The sequence below is a fragment of the Lissotriton helveticus genome, chromosome 3_1 (genome assembly GCF_964261635.1).
Source record: "Lissotriton helveticus chromosome 3_1, aLisHel1.1, whole genome shotgun sequence".
NCBI lineage: Eukaryota > Metazoa > Chordata > Amphibia > Caudata > Salamandridae > Lissotriton > Lissotriton helveticus.
Window position 1 is genome coordinate 1,277,232,559 of NC_136061.1, and position 27,881 is coordinate 1,277,260,439.

Consider the following 27,881-nt stretch of genomic DNA (forward strand, 5'->3'; position numbering starts at 1 on the left):
GTAAAGTTTGTTCGGTCGTGACTGGCACTTTGCCCGTTCGGTCCTTCAGGACTTTCTGATTCAATTGGTTTTGCAGTCCCTTCTTGGGGTAGGTAGTGCTTGGGTATCTATTCTAAGGTAAGGAATCTGCGACTATAAGTCTTGATCAGATGAACAAGTAACTTACCTTCTGTAATGCTTTGTGTGGTAGAAAATGCAACTCTGCCAAGTATCATGGGACCTTCCACCACTACCACTGAGCCCACTTCTATTCCCACATCTATTACCTGTTTTTCATGCAACCTGCATTTACTTGAAGTTTCTTTCTTCGTAGAGTGGACTCATGGCTACTGTTCGTTTAAAGGCTACTGACGTTTACATTGGTGCTTGATTAATGGTTCTCGGAATGTTGTATGTGTCTCTAGAGATTTGACTACAGCTATTCCACTGCCTCTCTTGACTCGCACAGTCTGTTTTTCAAAATGTTTAAATGTGTTCCAAATGGAACTTCTAGATACAAAAGTATGCAATGTATGTGAATCTATACTGACATCAAGCTGCAAAACCAGTGTTTCAGGTAAGTGCTTGTTCACATTTCGTTATTACATTCTTTTAGGTTGCTGTGTTTCCTGTAAGCTTACAATATTGTGAAACATGTCTCAAGCTCTCTAACCTCCTTTCCAGTTAATGGTGGGACTGCCACAGTTCATGGCTGTATGCCTTTCTTAGCTGGAATGCTGCCTTGCAGTTGCTTGCACTTCCTTTAGCCTGTTTGTGTTCCCCTTTTTCAGACCCTCCGCTCTCCATCACCCATTGCAGGAAAAGTGTTGAGTCACCGTAAGTATAAAGCTGTCCCTGCCACATTTGCTTTTTCTTCACCCCCTCTCTTTACTCTGCTTCTTCATGGCTTCCTCTTTTGTTCCAGCTTCTTTGTGAATTCCTGTTACCTTCCTCTATCGTAGTTCCGACATAACTCTTGATATCCCCAGGTCCAATCACACGTCCCCCTTGCTTCAGTCCCTCCACTGGCTTCCGGTGAGGGAGAGGGCGCTCTTCAAGCTGGGCTGCATCACCTACCAGGCCAGATCTGGGACCGCCCCCTCTTTTCTGTGCGAAGCTATCTCTCCATATCTTCCGTCTAGAGAACTTCGCTCCACTCACCTGGCCTTTCTGTCAGTCCCTCGTTTTAGGAAACAGAAGGCCGGGGGGGCCAGATTTGCTGTGCTGGCTCCATCCTTTTGGAACTCACTTCCACCTGCCCTTAGGATGTCTCCCTCCTATCTGGAGTTTCGTAAGCAACTGAAGACCTTCTTGTTCTCCAGATCTGCCGCAGCTTAATCCGCTTCCCACTGACCCTCGGCTATCCAGCGCCATGAAACCGTTTTCGGTATAAGAGCGCTCTATAAATATTTTAAAATTCAAATTCAAATCCCTTGTTCTATTCTCTGTACGTTCCTTCCTCCTCCTTGGTAAAATATCACTCCCTCATCTTTCTCATCCCTTATGTCTTCCACCTACCATCCTAATTTTGTCCTTTTACTCTCATACCTCTCTCTCATTCCCAGCTCCTTTCTCTATTTAATCTATTGCTCCTTTCTGCTATCCACACTTGCTTTCTTTTGCAAGCCCCTTTTCATTTTTCCTTTCTATTTCTACGTTTCCTTGTCTTCCATTCCTTCCTTTCTAGCTCACTAGTTTTCTTATCTATTCCTTGTCCTTTCCTTCACTTGCACCTCCATTCCCATCTCTCAATATACCACTTCTCATTCCATCATCTCCATCATCTTTCTGATTCTGACTTCTTCCTTTCTCTCATATACTCCCTCAACCTATCCCTTGCTCCCTCCTATTTACAATTTCCTTTGTGCGCCCTCTTTGCGTTATGTCACTCCCTTCTTTACCCTGTACCTTACTGCCTCCTCAATTGTACTTTGCTGACTCTTCTTTCCTGGCCAGGATCCGCTTCCTACTGTTTTTCAGTCCTTGCTCCCTCCTCTTTCTCATTGTTGGTTCATTCCTCTTTCTCATCTCTTACTGCTTCTCCTTTTTACTTTTGCTCCTTTGCGCTTCCTTGGTTGTAATAATTAATTTTCTTTGCTGCTTCCTCTGGCTTGGCCCTCTCACACGTCATTCCTCTGTCTATCATGTCTAGACCCTTCACTTTCTGGATCTCATTCTTTTCCCTTGCCTCGGTCCTGCACCGCTGTCCATTCCTTCACTGCTTCCTCTTTTTTGTAATTCTCTTTGCCTTCTCTGTTAAACATAGATGTTTTGATGAGGTTCAGGTGCCAGAATTTGCTAGTAATTAAACAGATTAGTAAAAGCATTGAAAAGTTATACTTGAAGTGATACTCTTTCGATAATTTGTGGAGGTTCCAGTGGCATAGCTCATCAATGCTTCTTTCTATTTCTGTTTGTTTAGACTGTCCTCTGGTAAGGTGAGCCCCGAAAGCATCCGCACCCTGCGGGCCCCTTCTGAATCTTCTGATGACCAGGGTCTCCAGGGCAAGAGAATGCTTAGTCCCAGCAAGGAAAAGGAACTCTCTTTGTACAAGAAGACCAAGCGTGCTATCAGCAGCAAGAAGTACAGTGTGTCCAAGGCAGAGGCTGATGTAGAAGCCACAACTCCCATTGAGCTCATCAGTCGTGGGCCCGATGGACGCTTTGTCATGGACCCCTCTGAGATGGAGCCCTCACTCAAGACCCGCCGGATTGAGGGCTTCCCCTTTGTGGAAGAGACAGATATGTACCCAGAGTTCCGCCAGTCTGATGAGGAGAATGATGACCCAGCAGTTCCTTCCTCAATTGCCACACTCAAGTCCCAGTTGACGCCTCTGTCCTCCAGTCAAGAGTCATACCTCCCCCCGCCAGCCTACAGTCCTCGCTTCCAGAGACCTCAAGAGGGGACAGGGATGATGGAGAGTCGGTTGAAGGCTACTGGTCAGAGTATGCCAGCTGCTTCCAGGGGCTTCCATCACAGCCAGTTCTATGGTTACTTCTGCAGCAGCCCTGGGGAAATTGAGCCCCCACCTTTTTACATGCACGAGGCAAGCCCTCTCAGTTCTGTCATGTCATCACCCCCTTTGCTCCCAGAGGGCCCCTTTGGACATCCTACCATTCCAGAGGAGAATGGGGAAAACACATCTAACAGCACCTTGCCTATGACTCAGACGCCAACAGGTGGACGGTCACCTGAACAATGGGGGAGGGGTGAGTTTCCCTTCAGTGGGCTGGAGGCCCCACATGTGATGTTCTGCCAGCAGCAACATCAGTATGACATAGTGGAGAGTCTACATTGCAAGGCTGGTCTTCCAAGGGGGCTGCCGCCCTCTTCTCTCCCTGTCCCTGTTACTTATCCCGGCATTCTGCCCTTGGAGGCACCAAAGAGTTGGACTGAAAGGTCTCCCGGACGAGGAAGGCCTCCCGCCCCCACCAAGTGGCACGAGAAACCTATGCAACTGGCAAGTCAGGGGCAGCTTAGACACACCAGCCAAGGGATGGCCATACCGGTGTTGCCTTACCAGGAGCCTTCTGAGGCACTCCTTCCCAGTGGCACAAGCTCATTTTCCCTGGACACCAGGTGGTATGAGCCCCAGCCAAGACCCTGGCCCAGCCCTCGACAGGCAAGGCGGACTGAAGCCAGTTTACATCAGGTGGTGCTACAACCTTCCCGGCTCTCGCCTCTTACTCAGAGCCCTCTCAGCTCTCGCAATAGCTCACCAGAGACGAGCGCCCGAGCAAGACCCCGCCCAGGCTTTATCCAGCCCTCAGAGATGTCAGAAATTGCCCTGCAGCCTCCAGGGGCGGTCAGCTTCTCAAGGAAATCTTCTGGGTCCACAGGATCTCCTGCACTGAGCAGTAGAGGGGCTAGTCCTAGCTACCGTCCCCCAGTGACCTGCAGCACCACAACCACAGGCTTCTCATCTCAGTGTCCCTCTCCGCCTGTGGCCAGCCAGGATTTGATGGGGCAAGTGGCATCCCAGAGGAGGATGGGTGATGACATCTTGATTCCAGAATCTCCAGCAACAGCAGTGTGCACATCAGGGTAAGTGCAGGACCGCTGTCTAACACAGATGAAAGATGTTCTCCTTACAATGTCCATGCTGTTATTAACATCTGTCACTCCATGGTCACTGCTGCAGTGACATTCGTATTACTAGAATCATGTACATTAACTGCTATGGTCATTGCTAGGATGGATATATCACTACCAAAGCCATGTTACATGTATTTATCAATGTTGGAAGAACTCTGTTAGAGACATTTTCTAATACGGGCTGTTGCTAGAAGGTCACCAGTAATACTATGCACCATGATGGGTGAATGATACATCTAGAGTCATGCACTAGTTATTGTCACTACTAAGAGGACACTGCTAGTGCCACGCACCACTGATAGCTCCAGCTGTAACCATGTGGTAATACTAAGTTACTTCTAAGAGGTTAGTGATACCTTTGTGTAGGTTTGATGGGTCACTGCTGGAAGTATTCTACTAGCACCATATACTACTGATGGCTGGCTATGAAGACACCTTTAGAGTCATGTGCCACTGATGAGTCACTACTAAGAGGACACTGCTAGAGCCATGTTCCTTCGATGGGTCACCCGTAGCAAAAACTGCTAGAGATATATACCACTGAAGCTTCCCTGCTAGAAAGACACTACTAGATCCTTTCCCCTTGATGGGTCACTACTGCAAAAAGTGATAGTCTTATACCATAAAATGGTTACTGGTATCAGACCTATATATGGCCATTTTGTCACTGCCAGGAGGGCATTGCTAGAGGCATGCACCACAGATGAATAACTGTTACATTCTTGTATCAATTATGGGTCTCTACAGCATAATGCTAGTATAATATACCACTAATGTATTCATTCTAATAGAACACTTCTAGAATCATGGTTCAATGACTGGACACTGATAGAGAGGCAGTGGTGGGGTGGAGGAGCGGGGTTATGTACCACTAATGGATTTCCTGGAACCGAGCATAACTATGAGGGCGGTGCTATAGTAATGTGTCACTGATACCCCAGGAAATGGTAAATGTTTGGGCAAAGCTTACAGCTGCAGTGTGAATCTTATTATAGATTTAAATAATTGAGCTTGGAGTGGTATCTTGTTTTTATCTAAATAAAAAGAAACAATAACCTTGACCATAATAATGCCTAAATGGCTTACTCATCTTGAACCCATCTTCAAGTTGATTTTTTTTCCTGCCTTGTGGATTGGGAATACATGTCTTAACTAAAAAGCACAATTGGCCGTTTATGGATTAAAGGAGCTTATACTGAAATGTTAGGTATTCAGCCATACAGGTTCTGTACATCTTTAACCCACTTGTTTTTCTTTATTCTGGAGCCTTTTCTGAGTTTATAAAAAACATGTTTGGAATACAGAGCACACTCAATAGTTTTATACCCCCTCTGTAACAAAATGGTCTGTAATTCGGTCTTTCACTAAACCAAGACAGCTCTAGGTGCAAATTCTGTTCATACATTTCCCCCAAAAGCATTGAAAATACAGGTAAATAATACAGGGCTCCATATGCATCAGCGTTTAAGTAGGGATCAGCTATGAACTTGTCTATCAATGTAACATGATCATCTTTCTAGCACTAAGGCGTACCAGACATGGATGACTCGACATCTTTAAGACTTTTTAAAAATATTTAAATCACATCAAGATCCCTTTAAGTTCACATTGACATATGACCCTGCCATTTCGGCAGTAAAACAGGCCACAGATCTTTCACAAGATTAGCATGATCAATCTTCTATTGCTACCAGCTCCTGTAGCTTCCTTAAATAACCCTCTTCACAGGAGGTGCCAGGCAGGGTGGTAATGTTGGACAGTGACTCTTCTCAAAGTATTATGCATTACATATAGAAGGTGCCCAGCCACTTGTGACATTTGATCCTGTTTTCCACCCTTTTCACTCCTCCATTGATGCAGGAGCTGGAGCGGTTGGTTCCCCAGTTTCTTTGTATGCATAGTGATTTTGTTTTCAGGGGATAATATTTTCTTTTTCAAAATTCTCAGGCTTTAAGTCCTGTTCTAAATGACATCAACCAATTTTGGCTACAGGTCCACTGGTAATTTGTGAGAAGAATGCTAAGCTGACGATGGCTACCGCAAATGGTAAGTCAAGATCTCAGTCTACCAGATGAGACCCACCCTACCGTATGAGTAACCGTGATCCCTCAACCAAGCATAAAAACGTAAGAAAAAACATCAAAGGTCAGATATCCAAATTAGTAATAAAGGAAAAGGACTGCAGAAGAGACTACCTTGTCCTTTGAACCACTTGCTGTTTTGGAGTCTCTTGCTAGCTTTTGATTCTTGACTGCTAGGTCTAATGTTAAGATTTTTGGCAAGGGTCCCTCTGATACATCTGTTTCTATTATTACTGCACTGATAAGAAAGCCTGAATCTGTTAAAATACCAGCAGCTTTGGACCCAGCACTGATCTTGGCTCCTGTGATTTTTATCATCTGTCTTTTCCAGCTTCAAAGCTAGTATTGCCGCTACTCTAAATAGCAGCTCTGTTTGGCAATGTCTTGGTCTTGATGTCGACCAGTGTGCCTTCTGTGTTGAAATTCAAAGACCCCAGGACTAAATCAGAGGCACAACTCTTATCTGTGGTAAGGACCATATGTGGTCCAGACTCTCATCAGAAGTCTGGAAACAACGTCTTACTGACCTTAGACCCACTTAAGATGAAAATCCCACCTCTGCCTATGACATGTTTACCCATTGGATTACATCCTCCCTGGTCCCTGGATCAAATCATTCCCCAGAGAATGCCTACTTGATGAGCTAAGGGAAAAGCATCTCCTTGGTACACTCCTAAGCTGCATGAACTTAAACAACACTGTAAACGAGCAGAGAGAATATGGAGGAAAGACTATCGGGAAGTTAGCTAGCAGAGCTAAAGACTTTCCATTAAAACCTATAAAACAGAAATTGAAAAAGCTCACACATTTTAATGCGAAGAAAAAAGTAATCTGGCTGGCAACTTACCACGGGAAATTTTTCGCATTGCCAAATTTCTACTCAACCCCCCGTCCGCTTGTACCAATCTTGCACTGCAACCAGAACGGTGTAACCACATAGCCAGCTTCTTCCACAAGAAGATTAAAGAGATCTTCAGCCTATTTCATGCTCCTACTCCCACCTCATCCCCTTTGTGCAATGATGGTCACCTTTTAGTATGGGAATATAACAGAATTTTCTGAAATGGTTTCTCACAAGCTGTCCGAGATCTTCCACCAAATCAAATCAGGCTCTTTGTGTGACTCGCCCCCTCAGTACATCATAGCTACAGCCACTGATGAGATATTCCCTGCAGTGCTTAAAGTAATAAATCTGCCTCTCACCTCAGGCGATGTCCCTGTGGCCTGGAAACTCGCAATGGTCAAAGCATTGCTGAAGAAATCAAATGTATTTAGGACTTTTTTTCTTGGCAAGAATGGTTCACTTACTGTCTCTCGGTGTAACATACCAACAACGTTAGCTCCGTACATGTGTAGGAGTTTCAGCTTTTGTCATTACCGAATTCCTCGCAGTAGTCTCCTCTGGCTCACCTGGGGACTCTTGCCCAGTCCTCTGTGTGAGTTACGATATAAGCTCTCTTCACACAGTCACCCTGTGAGGAGCCTATATCACATGGTGTTTACACAATTAGCTGGAAACCATTGCAGAGAGCTACTGTCCATCTAATTGTTTGGAGACTGTGCACAGCTGATGTGAAACCGCCCTATGACATCGGAATTAGCATCAAAAGCTTTTAGTTTTTGATGTTCTAAGGTTTGTATTTGAAGTGCCTCAGGCTGCAGCAACATTGAACAGGCAACTTTCCGGCTACCTAGAGCCCAACTAACCTTTATGTGCTGTTCAATCTGAATTTCGTCCAGGACACAGCATCAAGACCACTTTGGTAACTGTGCTCGATGACCTGAGAATGCTGGTGGACTAAGGCTAGTCATCAGCCTCGGCCCTGTTAAATCGGCCACTGCATCAGATATGGTCTGTCATTGCATTTTACTCTCTTGGCTGGTAAACGTTGGCATCTAGAGCAAGTCTCTGGCATTGATTAAGCCATCTCTCTCCAGCTGTGCTCAAGCAGTATTTTGACACCATTCTGCTCTAGGTTCAAATATCTCAAACATGATGTTCCACTGGGTTCTTCTCTTAGCCCTTCTCTCATTAATATTTGTTAGTCTGCTGACTCGATCCTTTGCCCTGCATCTGATGTTATGCTGACAGCAGACAAATATTTATCCTTTGACAAACATGAACAGCAAACAGACTTTAAGTTTCATGACTGTATGATCAAAGTAGTAGACTTGATGAGCAGGAAATCCATCAAGTTAAATGATGCCAAAGCAGACGCCTTGCTCTCTCGTGGGTGTAACACCCCATGCACACTTTCTGACTATTTTTGACATGTTCACTTGGGTCTGTCTCCCGTGCCCCATACTTTTTGTCTGGAACCTTGAATCCGTTTGATCATAATCTTTCTGTAACTGTTCAGGGGAAATTGTTTCCCACTGGTTTCTCATTTTTGTTGCCTTCACAAAAATCTGCCTTACCTACCTTGCAGGTCTTAGAAGGTGGTGACACAGGGAAGCATTCTCTACTGTTTCGATTATTGTAATACCCTCTTTTTTGGTTCTTCAGCATTCATTCCTCAGTGCTTACAGAATGAGAAGATGCATTGGATCTCCATCCGACAATGGATTGCTTTTAAATCTCTTTGTCTGGAGTTTAAAGTCCATCTCCATCTATGGCCCACCTCCCGTTGCAACAGACTTAGTTGATACCAGCCATACTGAGTTCAAAGGTCTTCGTCTACCAACAAATTGATAGTGTTGTAAAACTAGAGCTGGAGGGCATGCTTTTTCTGTACTTCATACTAAATTGTGGAATTGCCTACAAAGTCAGCTTTGTACTTCCACTCAAAGCATGCCCTTTGCAAACCACTAAAAACTTTGCAACTCTCTCAGTGCTAGGCCACTATTTCTCTCCACTCTTCATTTTCCTCATTATATTTTAGCTTCAGTGCCTGGACACCCTTTAGGTAATTGAGCGCTCAGTAATAAGCTTATACATATATACTTATGGTTACTATGCATTCAGCTGCAGACCGCCACAGGCATCCGGGATGCATCCCATTGCTTGGTCTGGGAATGAGCAGTCCCAGGTAATGGAAATGGCACTTGATGGCCCACGTTTATTTGGAAAATGTGCTTATGTTTCCCCTGAAAGAAATAAAACTAAGTAAGGCAAAAGAAAGGGTGTTGGGACTTTCATCGCCCTAAGAACAATTCCACTGAGAATAACGTTTATTACAGGGTTATAGTCATCAGTTTGGGAAGTATCAGATGCAGCAGGTGTTTCAGCAACACCACCATTAGCAGCACCTGGTTCACCTTTTTAGATGCATAGGATGAGGGCAAAGACAACACCTTAATACATTGCCCCATCTTTTTCGCTCTACCTGCTAATCCTTTGACTCCTACGTTATGTAGTATAATGAGACTTCAGACAGGGGTCAGTTGACTTGCTTTCCTATTCAATGGTAGTGGATAACCTCAGGCCAATGGATTCTTCAGTTAATATACAAGAGTTTTTTTCTGTCAATCACAAAGAAAGACCCTCCTGTCACCCCCCCACCTCTCTTCCATCATTCTCATGTACACATATTCCGAAGAAAGAAGAAAGAGCTATTAGCAAAAGTGGCCATAGAAATCATTCCTTGTTTTCTGAACTGTGAGGTTGTTTTTTTGTTGTATTTTCTGATACCAAAGAAGAAGAATGGAGTTCTGAAACCCACGAGATTTATCAATAAGTTTATTGGAAAGGAAAAATTCACATTAGTCTCTCTTCATATACTTTATGATCTTTAGAGTCTTTCTTGTAGCCCCAACACTAACCAGTCCACTTATTTCCATGTACCAATTGTACAGTTTCAGAAAAAGTTTTTGAAGTTCACTCTAGGAGCTAGTTATTTCCACTTTTCCTTTATGTCCTTAGTGTTGTGATCGGCTCCACAAGTATTCACCATGGAAACATTTGTTTGTGTTTATATGCATCAGAAAAACACTCATCCTAACCCTGATTATGATGATTAGTTGCAAAAGGCACACCCTTCTCCCTGCTCAGATTGAGAGACAGCACGGACCCTACAACTTGTGCCCACATGAAGTTTAATCCACAGCCGTGATTGCTTTGACCCAAAAGGAAGGGGACAGGACCAAATAACAAACTAAAATAAAAAGGTAAAACAACAAAAAACAGGTTGGTCATCTCTCTGTGGAAATAAAATACTGTTGTTATCTAACTGTAGTCAAGATAGCATAACCACCATTATTTCCCCATTAGTTAACTCGATAAAATTGGTCCTTCCTTTGATGTTTTCTGCCTAACATCTGGTGAATGCGATCTAGCTCCTTTCACTGTCTAGGTTTGAGGATCAAGTGATGTTGAAATCTAGGAAATTTAAAATGATTGGTCACTGATTAGTCTGTAACTCTACCTTCTTTTAACTTATTTACTCACCACTGGGCGAGATAGAGATTGTCCCAGGTGTCATTTCGGTGATTACATATGGCAGGTTTTTTTGATGTTGCAATATATCTTGGATTCTATTGATGAGAATGTTCAAATGTGCCTGGTTTTTATTGACATTAGTGTCCAAATAAAGAGACTGTCTCTCATCATGCAAATGTTTGAGCACGGAATGATCTAGAGAGTTTTAGTTCATTCACCATCTTAAAGCCAACTATAAGTTGCTTACTTGGAATTAATCTCATGACGTAGATTCTCCAGAATCCTTTCTCTTTTGATTGCAATTCAAAACATATAACTACAACCACAATCGCAAGACAATGATGTAGTTGTACGCCCACTAGTTGTCAGTGATCAGGATCGTCACATAACAGACACATACACCACCCCGTATACAGTTTTAAGCATGTCCAACCACATTGCACATTACTTATTAGGTCAGTCTTGGCTGTTTGCTTAAGGCTCACAAGGTTAGGTGTTCACAGCGTTTCTCTTTTCAAGCTCCTTACGATGAGAAAAAGGAAAGATTCACACAAATTCATAGTGGATGACTTAGCTTAAGCCCAGGATCCAATGTTATCTAGCTCTGCAGAGGTTCTTAATGGAACAGACAAGGTGGCTTTGAAATCTTTCTGCAGCTTGGTAAACTGCTCCCCTCCAGGTCCTCAATGAGAAGCATCGAGAACCTGGTGGGCGCAGTATTTATAGTTGCTGCTTTCAGATTGGCCACTGAAATTTCCTTATCTCGCAAGAGCACCTTAGCTCTTGCAAGACTCTTTCTTTCAAGTGTGTAACCTCACACTTTCAGTCATTTCATTTTTCCAGGACTGGAAGTTGTTCATGGTCAAGATGCGTTTACAGGTGAATGAAATAACAAGCCTTACAATAAATAGCAAGCAATCAGTAACCCTTACAATGCTAAATGCACATTATACCTTGTTTAAACCACTGTTTCCACAAAAGTCTCCCTGATGGGTGCACCACTAGAGATACCGGTGGCATTTTGTTTACAGCATATACCTACGGAATGTGAATTCTTTTACTCCTTGAAGGCTGATCCTTTACAGTTCCTTTGTGGAAGCTTTCAGTTCTGTATCCTAGGACCTTCACCTTTAGTCATAGACTGAGAATGCCTGCCTTCAGGTCGGTACCCTGCAACTAGTCTTTTGCAAAAATACAGTCTGTACAATATTTCAGAGGTAAATTTTGTTGTTATCCAAATGAAGGCCTAACCTTCATACTCTAAACAGGCCAGCTATTTTCAAAACAATTTCTATTCATCAGTGTATAAATAATATAAAAGCTACATTGCAGCAAGTTGACGAATGTGTGCTGCAAACAAGAAAGAGCAAATCGAACTCTTAGGTGTGAGAGAAAAACATGAAGAGTAGAGAATGTAATGGCAACTAGAAAGCTATCTTTCAGGTAAGACACTGAAGTGATGTTTTATGTATAGGCTCTAAAGAAAGCCATCAATTTAGACACGACAGTATTGAGTTACCATGGAGGACAAAAGAGTGGTCTAAGAGGAAACCTCTTTTTTAGTCTCCAAAACAGGAACTGTTAAGACAAGTGTTTGAAAAGGACTTTCCTATATGCTTTGATGGCAGCAAAATGTACAGAGGCAAATTTAACTGTGGCAGGTGAAGAACTTAAGGGATGATCACACCCTCTTGGCAAGACACTGCATCACAGTTGTTACAAAGACACCATCAAAAATCTCTTACACTTGAAGCTGTAAGAAGTTCTTTTCACTTCCTTCAGGATATTCATAAACCCTTATGGCAAATGTAGGTATATGGAAAAGCTGGAAAAGTTTCAGGCATATGTAAGACATCAAATGAAGCATTAAAAAATCCAATTGTGAGAAAAACCTCAGAATATTAAGGTTAAGAAACCCCTGAAATTTCCTGAGATCCTCTCAGCATGAGCCAGACAAAAAGTGTTTGAGGTTGATTGTATGAAATAGTCCTTTCCAGCATGTCTTTCTAAACATAGGATTGTGATCAGCTTCACAAATGTTCATCTGGTTCACCTAGTAATTGGTGTGATTGTGGATTATCTGCGTCAGAAGTACATTCATCTTTACACTTATTTAGATGACTGCTTGCTAAAGACAAACTCTCAGGATATTCTGTTGAAGAACTGTTGGATACAAGCATTCTTTTGCAGACGCTGGATACAATTAAAGAAATCCTTCTCAGCTCAACGTGCAAGGGCTACATTTTATGGATATGTGCTACACACTATTCCAGTGAAGTTGAATCCATTGCAGGAAAGACTGGTCAACTGAGGTGGTGAAAATTTCACTGTCAGACTGCCAACAAAAGCTGTATTGAAAATGAGGGGTCTCATAGTTTCTTGCATCATTTTAGTCCCTAAGGCTTTTCTGCGGATGTGATCTCCTCTGGTGCAGAGTTGCCGAAAAGTCTTCGGTTGTGGCCAATGCTGGATAATCCGTTCAAGGGGGACCTTTTTACAGACCTTAGCTTCAGTTGACTCTAGTCTTGGATGCCTCACTTATGGGGCAATTGTTGTTCAAGACTATGTTTGCCTTTTGATATAGGAAACTGCCCATCACCCTCCTCGAGTTAAGGGTTGTGAAGTTGGCCCTATTAATCATTCGTCCTCAAATTCTGGGAAAGAAAATAAAGTTACATATGGTCAATATCTGTGTGATATATTACCTTGAAAAGCAGATGGAGTGGGTTTGCTTCCTCTGTGCTGCAATGCCATGGATCTCAGGTATTGGCCAGAGGAATTGGTCTGACAGCAGTTCATCTAGCAGGCAAGGAATATGTATGTAGCTGATTTTCTCAGCCATATTTTGACAGTCGTGAGTGAGATTCAACAGGTGGTACTGTTTTCTGTATTTCTGAAGTATGTGTTTACAGCTGTTGATCAGTTTTAGGCAGCCTTCAACAGGAAGCGTCTGCAGTGTTGCTCCAGAGAGTTTCCCTTTCTGGATTCTGTAGGAGACTCTCCTACACTGGTTTGTAATTTCCATTTCATCATGCTTTTCATCTGGTTACTCTTCTGCATTGGGTAGTTTAAAAAATCCAACTGCATATAGCTCGGGTAATTATTGCACCTGACTAGTCTAGGGTACCAGGGTACCCAGATATCTTGCAACTCAATTTATGCATTCCATTTGGATTACTCTTAATGAGGATTTCATAGCTAAGAGTGGAGGTAGGATTCTGCATCCTAATCTCAAAAGTCCAAGTCTGTATGCTTGGACCATGAATGGTTGACTCTGAAATTGTTTAGTTTTTCTGAGCAGGTTCTATAACGTCTCCGTTCAGCTATACTCCCTTCAAAAAAGGCAGGATACGCCAGTAGACAGTGTATCTATTTCGTGGTGCAAAAGATCTCTGGACCCCCACAAGCCAGTATTATCACTAATTTTACTCTGTGCAACTTCGTTAGATGAACATGTGTCTCCACCTGAGGACTGTGAAGGGTTATCTGGTGAATGTTCAGATGTGTTATTCTTTTTTAATAGGTGATTGTCATTCAGTATGCCAGTTGTGGTCCGATTTTAGTTGGTTTGCAAAATAAGTTTCCTGTAGGTCCATTTCATGTACCACAATGGAATCTGAGTTTGGCCTTGATGTTTCGCATAGAGCTGCTCTTTGAAGATCTTCATTCATGAATTTTCAAAAGTCTTTTTTGGAAAACTTAATTTTAACTGTCTGTTAGTTTTTCTAGGAGTGTACTAAGGGAACAAAAACTGTCTGGTTTTTCTCAATCCTCAACATTTTCGAAGGATTAGGTGGTGCTTGGGGTTACACATTCTGCTCTTCCAACTGTAGCCACTGAGTTTCATTCTTGTTTAAATTGTTTCTCTGTCATCATTTTACTTTTCTGCTCATCCATCTAAGAAGGTGAGGTTTTGTAGGCTGGGCTCTTATTAGAGCATTGCGTCATTCTATTAATAGAATGCCATACATTTGCCTAAAGGCTTTCAAGGTCATCACCTTGGTAGGAATATTAAGTAGTAGACAATTTCTAGGTAGTTGTATGTTACAATTCATCATTGTTATGAGCTGGTGAGAATGCAGGTTGCTGAATCATTCTGAACTAACTCTGCTAGAGGCCCAGCAGCCACTTCAGCCCTCATGAGAGTTACTCTGTTTCAGACCTTGTTTCAAACGATTTGTAGGGTAGCAATTTTGTCTTTGTTGCCCTCCTTCACAAAACCTATTGTCTTGTTTCAGAGGAGAGTTTGCAGTCTCAGTTTAGAGAGTACTGTTGCAGTCCTTTATGCTATGAGAAGTTATTTCTAAAGGTTTCTCAACCTTTGTTGCTATGTAGTAGTTCAAATAAGAAAGCTGTAAAGAATTTGCTTTCCTTTGATTAAGTTCTTTCTGATGGTCATAATAGCTCTTGTGAATTCATTTTCACGTCACCCTCACCTTTCTTTCCTCTAGAGGAATTTTCTTTTCTTTCTATTAGGTTGCTATTGTTTTGACTGCATCCCTGCCTCAATGGTGGTTTACAAAATCTGTGGAATGGGCTGGTTTCACCAAAAGCTGGACTTTTTCTAAGCGCTATACTTTACTTCAAGTGGAGTCACATGGTCTTGTCTGTGATTTCATAAAATCCTCTCTGACGTCAGTGACATGCAGCTGTGAAAAAAGTTTCTGGATCCAATTTGGTGCCTGGGAATGATTTGGTTAAGAAACTTGTTCAAGCTATTTTATCCATCAAGAAAAATGATACAGAACTTAAATAACTTATTCAATAGAGCACAAGGCATTTTTTTCAAGGAATTTGGAAAGATAAATAGGGTTGGATACCTTATCATCATTATAAATCTCTAGGCAGTGATGTCCATTGACCTGAACAAAGCGTCTTCAATATAGCATCAAAAAGGCGTATGAACCTATTAAAGGCATTATGGAGTATGTAAAGTTGTACTCATACAGTACTTTTTTTACATACTCTTTTAAGCATTTAAAATGGAAATATTCAAGTAATACTAATCTCCAGTTCGTGTCAATAGAGAGGACTGTTCCCTCTTTGCACTTTTACGAATAGAGAATTGTATTTCAAGGCCAGTTCATAAAGGCACATACGAGTACGTAAAAAAGTGCTGCTATAGTGCTACTTGCCCTACTCCTACATGAATCAGCCACATAGAGAGTGTTGACCCTGCTCCTTGACCTTGAGAAGCTGTGTGTCATGCATTTAGATCCCTCACCGACATGCACCTGAAAATACCTTATGTGATGTCCAGTGGTTACGGTCATGTCTTCAATTGTGTGATATTATATCAGTATTTGTAAAGCTTTTTCCAAACCTCATGCAGTGACTAAAGCACCAAAGCTTGTCACCATTTAACTCATATAGTCAAAAGATGCAACAAAGAAGATAATAAGCTTGGAAGAAAATGTTAATCCTTCAAATCTTAAAACAAAAAGGGTAAGAAGAGAATGAACAATTAGATACCAGCTAATCTATCACACGCCTCATTTTCAAGATGTAGGTAGGTTGGCTCCCAATGTAGCACTTAACCCCTTGCCAACATGAGGATCCATATACATTCCAGATGAAATGACCAAGAAGCGATGATGACTACTAAATTGTCTGGAATGACTATAGAGTAGATATTTAGAGCAGGCATTTATCTGCTGTTGGGTTAAACCATCACTACAAGGTGCATACAGTGTACATCGTGGAAAGTGATACATATCTGAATAAAGTGCAAATGTACTTGGAAGAAGAGGAAATAATACATTCTTCCTTAGTCGATAATGTCTTGCCACGCAACATGTAAATATCATTTAGTGATTATCAGTGAATGTAAAGCATGCTACTTTATTTTCACTGAACCAGCTACAGTGCACTCTGTTCCCCCTTAAATTGATGTGAGTGCAAACTTGAACCGCATTCTCCATATATAGTAGTTAGTGTGTAGGTCCTCATTACGTTAATTTCGACAATGCACTGAAGCTAGCACTCTATCTGGGTTTCACTGGTGGTTGAACACCAGATAAGACCAGTGAATTTCCAACACCACAACATTGCTATTTAGGCATGATAGGGCATCATTTGGAGGACATTGAAACATTAATGAATTACCTATCTGAGTGCACAAAAATAAAGTTGATATTATTTTCTAAGAAGACACAGTGTTTGCTCAAACCTACATTAGGACTTCAGTTTGTGGCTAACACTATATGTATTCAGTTAACACTAGTGTTGTGCTTAAGCTCTACTTTTGTGTAGGTTTCACTTTGTTTATTGAATTGATAAAGATGCAAATACACCCACCTATATCACAAGGCCGGTGGGGTCTAGTATAGTGGGAGAACAAAACAGTGTTGCAGAATATAATGAATGCCATTGCTTATAATCATTAGAGAAAAGCCATAGTTGGTATCTAATAGAAAAGGCTACTTAAACAGCCATAGCAATACCCACCTTCAAAAATACACACTGCTACATTTATTTATTTATAGAGTTTTATATAGCGCGGACGTGACCCTTGGCTAGCAGAGCGCTTCACAGTTACATGAGGTACATTTTGAATACAGTGGGAATAGCAACATTAATATATATAATATTCCGGTACATGAATTTCTTATCGGTTTCAGCAAAAGGCAATTATTATTTTTTTCTAGGACCTGATTAAGGAACGAGGTGTAACTGTATTTCTATACAAATGGATCAGATGTGCTTTCCGTGAGTTCTACATCAGAAACAGTTCACGATCGACGTTTGGGTATTAGTCACGATGCTGATGATGAACAGTCTAGCCTAAGGAAAGAACTTGCTCATTAGGAAGATCTTCGCTTCCTTCTTGAATGTTGCCGTGTCTGGAATTTTTCTAATGTTTGGAGGGAGTGAGTTCCAGATTCTGGGGGCTGCCCCGGAGAAAGCTCTGTCATACGTTTTCTTCTTCCGAAAGATGGGTGGTTTCAGCAGCAGCTCTCTGGCACTCCTAGCTGTTTTGCTTCCCCCTGAGAAGTACCTTGGCGTTTTGTAGTGGAGTACTTTGTGGGTAGTACATGCCAGTTTGAGTTGAATTCTGGCTTTGTATGGAACCAGTTTAATGCTTTCAGGTGAGGGGAGATATGGTTGTATTTTCTAGATCCAGTAATGAGTCTTGCTGCTTCATTTAGACATGCTTTTAGTGGTGCTGTGAACATTTTTGATAGAACTGCTAGAGTTGTACATCCATATTCAATCCTTGAAATAACTAAGGACTGGACTGCCAGTTTGAGGTCCGCCGTGGAAATTAGTGGTTTCATTATGTATCATATTTAAATTTGAGTGCCAACAAATTTCTGTCAAATCAGATACTAATATTTCAATTGCTCTGTCCCCTGATCTAGGTCTACGCCTTCATGGTGGGCCAACAATATGTAGAACTCTTAAACATTTGGGGCAGGTTATTTCTTTAATTTCTGATGGCAGCACAGCTAAACGTGGTTTTCCACTGAATCAAATCTATCGCTTTTGCCTGCCAACCCCGTTGATATTTTACCTTGCCAGGCATATACCTTGCATGGTATAACCATGATCTATCGCTAGGTGTTTCCTCTTTGCCGCATAGGATAGCATGGAAGTTTTTACGTCTTTAATTGATAATTCGATGGATGCTGTTGTTTTTCTTTACAAAACCCTGGCTTAATGACTTTTCCATATCTGACATTATTGCTTCTCTACCTGCAAATTATTGCATTGTGAGACAGGATTGTCTGGACAGGAAGGCTGGAAAGGTTGCCATAATCTTTAAGGTGCAATATCAGTGTAAAGTGGATAAGCTGCCACTCTCAGACTGTGAGCCTATTATCTTTCCTCTGTGCTTAAGAAGGAATTTCACCTCCTCTGGTGCTTTGTTCTGTCACCCCCTTAAACCCCCAGGCAATTGATGCTATCTGCTGTCAGAAGCTCTTCCCCTTGTGTTCTCAAATGTTCTAAGTTTAATATCTTAGGTGAATTTAATATTCACTTCGATGAGCCGAATTGCAGCTCTGTCTCCTCTTTGGTGGCTGATTCTAAGCCACTAGATGTACATCTACTTAACAACATACCCGCTTATGTAGCAGGACAGATACTTGACCCTCTCTTCTCTAATCTGAGGATGGTGTCATTTGACAGCCAGATTTCTTTGGTTTATTTATTTATTTATTTCTGGTTTTTGTAAAGCGCGACACTCATCCCATAGGATATCACGGCGCTGTGAATCAAGAGGAGACTACTGAGGACTGTGCTGGGGAATTAGTTTTTAGGAAAGAGGTGAGTTTTTAATTTTTGGCAGAATTGAAGGTAGTTTATGGTGTGTCTGAGATCTACAGGTAACTCATTCCACCTTTTGGCAGCCAGGTATGAGAAAGCGCGTCCGCCTGTCCTTGCCTTGTAAACACGCTTGGATTTAGCCAGGGCCAGGTGATTCGATCTTAGGTTCCTGTTGGGGATATAGAACTCAATTTTTCCTTGGAGAATGGTGGGGCCCGTTTTATGAAGGGCTCTGTGTGCGTGACAGAGTAGTTTGAAAGTGGCCCTCTGGCGCATTGGTAGCCAGTGGAGTTTTTTGAGGCATGCGGATGCCGAATCTCGCCTGCCTTTGTTACATACCAATTTAGCCGCCTGGTTTTGAAGGACCTGTAGGCGGGAGAACAGTTGTTCGTTCATCCCTTCGAACAGGGCATTGCCATAATCCAGGCGGCTGACTAGGAGGGCTTGAGTGACTGTACGTCGACAGTCCATAGGTATCCAGGAGAAAAATTTTGCCAGAAGTTTGAGTATTGCGAATCCTTTACCCCAGAGTGATCGTATATGGTCCTTCATGGACAGGGCGTCGTCCATGATGATACCGAGATTTCTGGCATGCTGTTTCGGGATGGGGGCTGACCCCAGTGATGGTGGCCACCATGTAGCGTTCCATGTGAGTTTAGCTCCTCCGAACAGAAGTATCTCCGATTTGCCGGCGTTTAGCTTTAAGCAATGGTTGCGCATCCAGTCTGCCATTTCGGAGAGACAGCCGTGTAGCTTTTCTTTTGCTGTCTCCGATCCTTCATCCATTTTCACCATCAGCTGTGTATCGTCGGCATAGGAACATATGCCGATGCCCCACTTTCTTCCAATGTTTGCCAGGGATGAAACATAGACATTGAAGAGAGTGGGGCTCAGTGAAGCCCTTTGTGGGACTCCACAGCTGATGGGGTAGGGTTTTGAATGGAATTGGCCCATGTGAACTGCTTGGCTGCGATTGCTAAGAAATGATTTAATCCAGCTTAATGCTGTAGCTTGCACTCCTTTGCTTAGGAGGATGTTTAAAAGGCAATCGTGTGACACCGTGTCAAACGCCGCTGACAGGTCGAGCAGTATCAGAGCCACAGATCCCCCTTGATCTGTGATGCATCTCACACCGTCCGACACTGCCAGCAGCGTTGCCTCGGTGCTATTGTTGGCTCTAAAGCCGGTCTGGGTGGAGTCCAGGAGTGAGTTGTCTTCCAGGTATCGGGACAGTTGTATATTAACCAGTTTTTCCAAAGCCTTGGAGAGGTAGGGGAGCTGGGAGATTGGCCTGTAATTCTCTGGGTTGGAGATGTCGGATCCGGCTTTCTTCAGAAGGGGGGTCACGGATGCGTGTTTCCAGGCTTCCGGAAAAGACGCAGTGGTGAGTGATTGGTTAAAAAGTTTGGTGATGGAAGGGCAGAGCGTTGGTGCAATTTTGGAAAACACAAAATGGGGGCATGGGTCCGCAGGAGAGCCCGATTTAATTGTTTTTAGTACCGATAGTACCTCGTTTTCGGAGAATGGTTGAAAACTCGTTAGACATGGAGAATTGCCTGTGTCTGGTTGGGAATTGCCATTGTCTGATGTTAGTGAGTTCTCGTCAGGGTTGTCGGATAAAGTGGAGGTATGTGAAGGGGTGAAGGTAGAGTATATCTTATTAATTTTATCCACGAAGAAAGTGCTAATGCGTTCACAGGCCTCGGTTGAAGGGGAGAGGGTTTGTGAGGTACTAGATGGATTACTAAGCTCCTTTACAATTTTGAACAGTTCTTTTGTGGAATTTTGGTTTTCGTGGATTCGTTGACTGAAGTATACTTTTTTTGCGTCTCGGATGGCTAAGATGTATTGTTTCCGTTTGGTGACATAGTTTACTCTGGTTTCCGAATCTTTTGTTTGTCTCCATCGATGTTCGGTTTTTTGACATTCCCTTTTGAGGCTTTTAAGGAGAGGGGTGTACCATTTTTCCCTGGTAACTATTTTTTCCCTTAACACCCGCAGGGGCGCTAGTTTGTCTAGCGTTTGGCGAATTCCAGTTTCTAGAAGAGTGGCGTTACTGCAAATGGAGGAGTCGTCACACAGGGTGACATCTGTCTCAAGGAAATGGTTTTGAAAATTGGAGTCATTGATAAGTCTCCATGCTCTATTGGTGATGGATGGAATGGGTCTGGGCTTCACGGGTTTACCGAGGAGTTTGAATGAGAAAGATAGCATGGAGTGGTCAGACCAGGACAGGGGGAGGATTTCCTTCATAATGGTCGACTCAATGTTCGTGAAGAGAAGATCCAGGGTGTGCCCTGCTAAGTGCGTAGGGCCCTCGACCCACTGTTTAAGTTGTAGAAGTTCCATGTCATATTTCAACTGAGCGGATCCGGGGGCATTCGTACTTTCATAATGGACGTTGAAGTCGCCAACGACCATGTAGTTGTTACGTTTTAGGCAGGATGGTAGTAGTTGGTTCAATAATTTGGCACTAATACTGGTTTGTTGCCCTGGGGGGTTATAGACAACAGCACCGGCTAGTATGATAAGTCCCTCCAGAAGAATTTTGAATGGTAATATCTCATGTTCGGGATAGATAGTTATCGTATCCGTGAGACATGTTAGGTGGTCTCTGAAAATCACGGCAACTCCACCTCCTTTTTTTTTGCCTGGTCTGTTTTGTGTAATTATTTTATATTCAGGGGGAAGGGCGTTGGCCAGATCTGGAGCACTGGAGTCAGATAGCCAGGTTTCGGTGATAAAAACTAGGTCAGGGGTCCTGGATTTCAACATGTCCCAGATGTCCAGTGCATGTTTAGGTAGAGACCTAGCATTAAAGTATAAGCATTTTAATTCCAGCTGATTATTAGTGGAAGATAAATGATGATCAGTTGAGAGTTGTTCCATGCATGACCATCGGCATGAGCGACAGGAGATAGGTCCATAGGCTAGGCCAGGGCCAGTTTGGATACATGGGAGAGATCTAACACCCATGGTAGCTTTATAGAGAGCTAGTAGGTCGCTACGTGTATAACAGGTAGATTTGGCCGTGGGTGAGCTAAGTCCTGTAGGGTGTATAGCCCCTAGTCCCGGTCGGTCGTGGACGGGCGCAGACGGGCTTGCCTCAGGCGCGCCTTTGGCGCGCAAACGTCGCGGCCGCTGCGCGACCGAGGATTGCACATAATTTATGTTGCTTTGGGATTGTAGGACGGGGGGCGTGTCCTGAAGGGGGCGTGGCCTCCACTCGTGGCGGGAGGGCGCGAGGGGGAGAATGCGAGTGGCGTCAGCGCTGGCTCCGCTGCGACCACAACAGTTAGATCCGGTGAGTCAGTTGCACACAAGTAATCTGTGACAGTAGTTTTCTTAAAATACAAATTATCAGTGACACAAAAATAGTTTTAAAACAGTCGGTCCTACTCCCGGCTTTCCGCCTCAGGAGTCCGCTCTTAATCTTTGCTAAGTGCCCTGACACGGCGCCTTATATGCGCGGGTGTTTGTTGGGGGCGTGTCCTGAAGGGGGCGTGGCCTCCGCTCGTGGCGGGAGGGCGCGAGGGGGAGAATGCGAGTGGCGTCAGCGCTGGCTCCGCTGCGACCACAACAGTTAGATCCGGTGAGTCAGTTGCACTCAAGTAATCTGTGACAGTAGTTTTCTTAAAATACAAATTATCAGTGACACAAAAATAGTTTTAAAACAGTCGGTCCTACTCCCGGCTTTCCGCCTCAGGAGTCCGCTCTTAATCTTTGCTAAGTGCCCTGACACGGCGCCTTATATGCGCGGGTGTTTGTTGGGGGCGTGTCCTGAAGGGGGCGTGGCCTCCGCTCGTGGCGGGAGGGCGCGAGGGGGAGAATGCGAGTGGCGTCAGCGCTGGCTCCGCTGCGACCACAACAGTTAGATCCGGTGAGTCAGTTGCACACAAGTAATCTGTGACAGTAGTTTTCTTAAAATAAAAAATTATCAGTGACACAAAAATAGTTTTAAAACAGTCGGTCCTACTCCCGGCTTTCCGCCTCAGGAGTCCGCTCTTAATCACTTTGCATTACCGTTCTCTAGATCAACTACTGGCAGCTTAAATTCAGACTCGCAATCCCGCTACTTGGACTAGATACTGGTCTACATTGAATCCAGCTATTATTAGTTCACTTCTACAGGCAACTCTACAAGTTCTTAGGCAGTCACTAGACATCAATTCTAGTTTCATGGACAACTGGGTTCGGTCATCCCTGGATTCTGTGCTCCCACTAATTCCAGCTCAGTATTCCCAGATCCGTATTTTAATGACCCTTACTTGGGCTTCAAAAGACCTGCAAGTGTTTGGAGAGGACCCGTCATTAATTCTGCAGTGAGGAGGTCAAGATGAAGTATAAGCTGGCTATGAGGACTTACCTTAAAGAGTGTTGTCCTGTTTGGGCTTCCTTTTATTCTGATAAAATCACTTCAGCTCAGAATTGTCCTAAAACATTGTTTCAAATTGTTAAATCCTTATCTGATCCTGCAAATTGTTTCTCCTACACCCATACTTTTGTATACTCAATGTGATGATCTAGCTGTTTGATGGCAAAAAAGTGGCTGATATCCAGGCTTCTTCTCTCATCTGCTTGAGAGAGAGAAGTGTTGTTATCCCTTCCAATTCCTCTGTTTGCTCTTTGAGGACTTTAGCCCCTGTTGAACTCCTTACTGAACTCTATTAAGTCCGGTTCTCCATTATATTCTCTACATCCGGCATTTTTTTTAGCAAACTGTGTCCCAATCTTGTTTCCACTGTGATTACTCTTCCCAATTCCTTACTATTGGAAGGACTAGTTCGTAAAGCCTGGAAACATACTATAGTAATTCCTTTATTGAAGAAACCTAATCTTGATGCTCTTAATTATGCTTACTATCTGCCCATGTCGCTTCTGCCACTGTTTGCAAAAGTTCCTGAAAAAAATGACAACCAGAAATTGTCATCCTTTGTGGAAACCAATTGTCTTCTCCAGTCTTCATAATCTGTATTCAGGGCTGGTCAATAGCACTGAATCCACCTGGCTGGGAGTCACCGAACAGCTTAGATTCCAGCCAGACAGAGTAGTAGTGATTCTGTTAGATCTTAGCATGGCTTTCAACACCATCTTCCACCAGTTACTTCTTCAAAGGCTTCAGGATCTGGGAATACAAGACCTGGCCATAGCCTGGCTATGGTCCTTTTTACTTGATTGTTCTTTCCTTTTTTTTTTTCTTTATTAAGCAACACATAGCATTTGTACATAGAAAAAAAAGACATATTCCTAAACATAAATTACGCATGTATCAGCATAAATATTTCTTAGTGTTAATACAGGTCATATATATATAAAAAAAAAAAAACTTAGAACTTAGAAAACTATGGTATGCGAAAAATGTTATAAGCTAAATAAGAGTTGTTATTTTATTGTGTTTATCTAATACCATTATTCCAACCCTCAACTGGCTCCCAAATTCTTTGCCCTCGCATTCTGGCCTTTTTCCCTCTACATGCATATATTGCCTTTTCTTGATTATAGATCCCTAGGTATCGTGTCAACCAAATTTGGAAATTAGGGGGATCTGCCTCCTTCCATCGAGCTGCTGGTATTATTCGTACACCGCCGTCCCAAGAAAGAGGCATGTTTCCTCCTCCTTACTGTGCATAAGAGTATTGTCACATCCTAGCAGATATAAAGTGGGTGATTCAGCTATGATATGGCCGAACACTTCTTGCCGAAATTCCGCTATCATTTGTCTGAAAGACGTTAATTTGTCACATTCATAGAACATATGAATCAGATGCGCTGTACTAGTTCCACACCGAGGACATTCGGGGTTTGCTCTTTTCCCCCAAGTATACAGTTTGGCAGGTGTATAATATAGGTTATATATCGTTTTATACAGCTGGGCCTTTAAGTTAGAGGAAATAGCTGTGGATAAGAGCTGTAGTGACATGTCAATATCGACATTAGGATTGTTACGTTTATTTGCCCATGTAGTTTCAATATGCTCCAAGTCATCCTTCTTACTTTCAAGCAATATATCATAGAGTGTGCCTATCCTGGATGATGGTTTTCCTATACAATCCAGTAAGGGGATATTTAATAAATAGATATTCGGGATTTTTAAATTGAGGATAGTATTGACTTGGATAAACTTAAAAATATCTGTGTTTGGAATTAAAAATTTATCCTGGAGGTACTGAAACCTAGTATCTGAGACGCCATGAAGGAAATCTCCTAGAGTTGTTACCCCCAAATTTTCCCATCTTCTAGAGATATCATCATTAACTTGTCTTGGCAGCAAGGAAGATTCCACAGCGGTGTGTATCTGTTAAATTTTGGGATATCAAGTTGCCTCGAGGTTTTCTTCCAGATTCTCCAAGCACTATTTATAATCTTGAACTTAACCTTTTTGTAGTATGAGGGTTCTACTTGTTTTAACAATAGGCCTTTTGCTTTGTTTCCTAAGGCTAGTTCATATATCAATGGTATAGCACTTTCTTCTGCTGTTGAACCTGCTGTATTTATATTGAACAGGGGTGACATTTGCTGGAGCAGAGTGGCACATAGGTAAAGCATTATATTGGGGATTGCTAGCCCGCCTCTGTGTACCGGAAGGGATAAGTAATTCAGGGCTCTCCTAATTTTCCCATAGTTCCAGATAAACTTGCTCATTTGAAATTCTATTGCTTTAATAGCTTTATCTTCCACTACTAGGGGAATAGCGCGAAACAAGTACAGCAACCTAGGGAGTATGTTCATTTTCAGAAAATTTCCTCTCCCGATAATTGAAAGATGGTGACTGTCAACCCTTTTTAGGTCTTTCTTGATGGTTTTCAGTAGAGGTTCATAATTTAGATCATTAATGATCTCTACGTTGGGTGAAATACATATTCCTAAATATACAGCATTATCTACCTTCTTTGGGTCATCAAACTGAATATTGTCAGTGCAAATAACCATTGTTTTATCTCGATTGAGAGAATATCCTGAGATCTGACCGAAAGCTTGTGTAATAACCTCGATTTCGACTATAGCCTCGGAGGAGTATGGTGTTATTACCGCAACGTCGTCAGCATAGGCAAGAACCTTAGTGTCATAAGAGCCTACCGTAACAGGTTTAATTACATTGCCTGTTATTAATTTAAGGATCAATGGGTTAATGTACATAGCAAACAAGATCGGAGAACAGGGACAGCCCTGCCTTGTTCCTCTTAATATTTCAAACGGCCTAGATTCCTGTCCTATCACTAGCACCCTGGCCTTTGGTTTGTGGTACATTACCCTAATCGATTTAGAGAGGCAGGGTCCAAAGTTGTTTTTCTCAAGCACCGCCCATAAGAATTCCCAGGAAACACGATCGAACGTCTTCTCAGCATCGAGTAGGATCATCGACATCCGGCCCCCCGGTCGCATTCATGATATTGAATAACGATATAACCCTGCGAGTATGATCCGCGGTAGACTTACCAGGAATAAAGCTGTGTTGCTACAGGGAAACCAGATGTTCGATGACCCTCCTGAGCTGCTTAGCCAAGATCTTTGAATATAGCTTTGAATCTTAATTTATTAAGGAAATTGGACTGTACGATGAGGGTAAGCTTGGGGGCTTTCCCTTTTTAGGGAAAATAACTATATTTGTTACCTTCCATGAGTCAGGAGGGATGCCACTTCCTTGAATCCCTACAAATAAATCTAGTAAATAAGGGGTTGTACATTCTCCAAGAATTTTGTAGAGTTCTAATGGGAGTTTGTCAGGGCCCGCAGCTTTCCCCGTGGCTAGCTCTGACAAGGCCAGCAGTACCTCCGTATGTGTAATATTCTTTTCAAGATTTTCCCTAGAATCATCGTCGATAATCTTATTTGATCCAGTCTCAGTTAGCCATATACTGAGGGCATCTCTGACTGCTTCTTGGTCAAACTTGTCCTCATTCTGGTATAGTTTTTGATAATATTGTCTGAAAGTGTCTAATATGTCTTCTGGTGTTGTATATTCCTTTCCCTCTACTTCAATAGCAGTGATTGTGTTATGAGACTGCTTCTGGCGGGTGCGTAGAGCAAGCTGCTTCGCAACTCTCTCCCCATCTTCATAGATTTTATTACGATTTACCTGGAAGGTCTCAGCTGCCTTCTGAGTAAGCCTACTATTTAACGTGGTTTTTAGAATCAGCATTTTCCTTAAAGTAGGTCCCCCATCCTCACCTCTCGCTATTAAAGTGGTATGCTCCTCCTCGATATTAGCTAGTTCTTGCATCTGTAGCTTATTGTCATTGTCAGCATCTTTCCTGCGCTTAGCTACAAAGCTAATTGTCTCTCCCCTTAGGGCAGCTTTGGAGCAATCCCAAACTGTGCACCTGGACGCACTATATCGGTTACAATCAAAAAAGCCCTGAGTCCATGTTTTTATATTTTCGACATATTCTTTATTTACCAGTCATTTTCTATCAAAAGTCCAACTTGAACGTGGCCTACTGAGATTGGCGGTATCAAGTGTGAGGGCCAGCGGATTGTGATCTGAGATCATTTTAGGGAGTTTGGTTATTTGTACCCTGTCAGAGCAGTCTCTGGTTGACCAAATATAATCGATCCGGACATATTTGTTATGAGGGTGTGAAAAATAGGTGTAGCCGGGGTCAGCTTGCTGTTTAAGTCCCAAATATCAATTAGATCTAAACTCTCCTTAAGCTGGGAGATGGCTCTAAGCATTTTTGGTTTGCGTCCAACATATGTATAAGAGTCCCGATTTTGTCGTAATACATTATGCCCCAAAGAGATATTAAAATCCCCACAGAATATTAATGTTCCGGGCCAAGAAGCTAGTTCCATTTCCAATTCCTCGAATATAAATGGGTCAACCTGGTTAGAGGCGTATATTGTACAGATCGTAATACCTATTTTTAGCTCTATAATAGCCCACCTTCCTAGGGAGTCAACTGACTTACGTATTGCCTGTCCCAGAAAAGGTCTGGCTAAAATTGCAACACCCTGGATTCTAGATGTCTGAGTTGTAGTTGCCAATATATTATATCCAGGGACCTTTAATAAGTCTCTTTCGCCCCATGGGATATGGGTCTCCTGAAGACACAGTACATCGAATGAGTTTTGATTAATT

At 42.7% G+C, this 27,881-nt stretch overlaps 1 protein-coding gene across 1 annotated transcript in view; it reads left to right on the top strand.

Annotated features, from left to right (window-relative positions):
- Positions 1 to 27,881, top strand: part of IGSF9B (immunoglobulin superfamily member 9B) — a 1,214,248-nt gene that overhangs the window by 917,669 nt on the left and 268,698 nt on the right. Inside the window, exons 17-18 of the mRNA XM_078681939.1 lie at positions 771 to 816; positions 2,402 to 4,024. Coding sequence (XP_078538065.1) covers positions 771 to 816; positions 2,402 to 4,024 — 1,669 coding nt within the window. The remainder of the gene's footprint in view (positions 1 to 770; positions 817 to 2,401; positions 4,025 to 27,881) is intronic.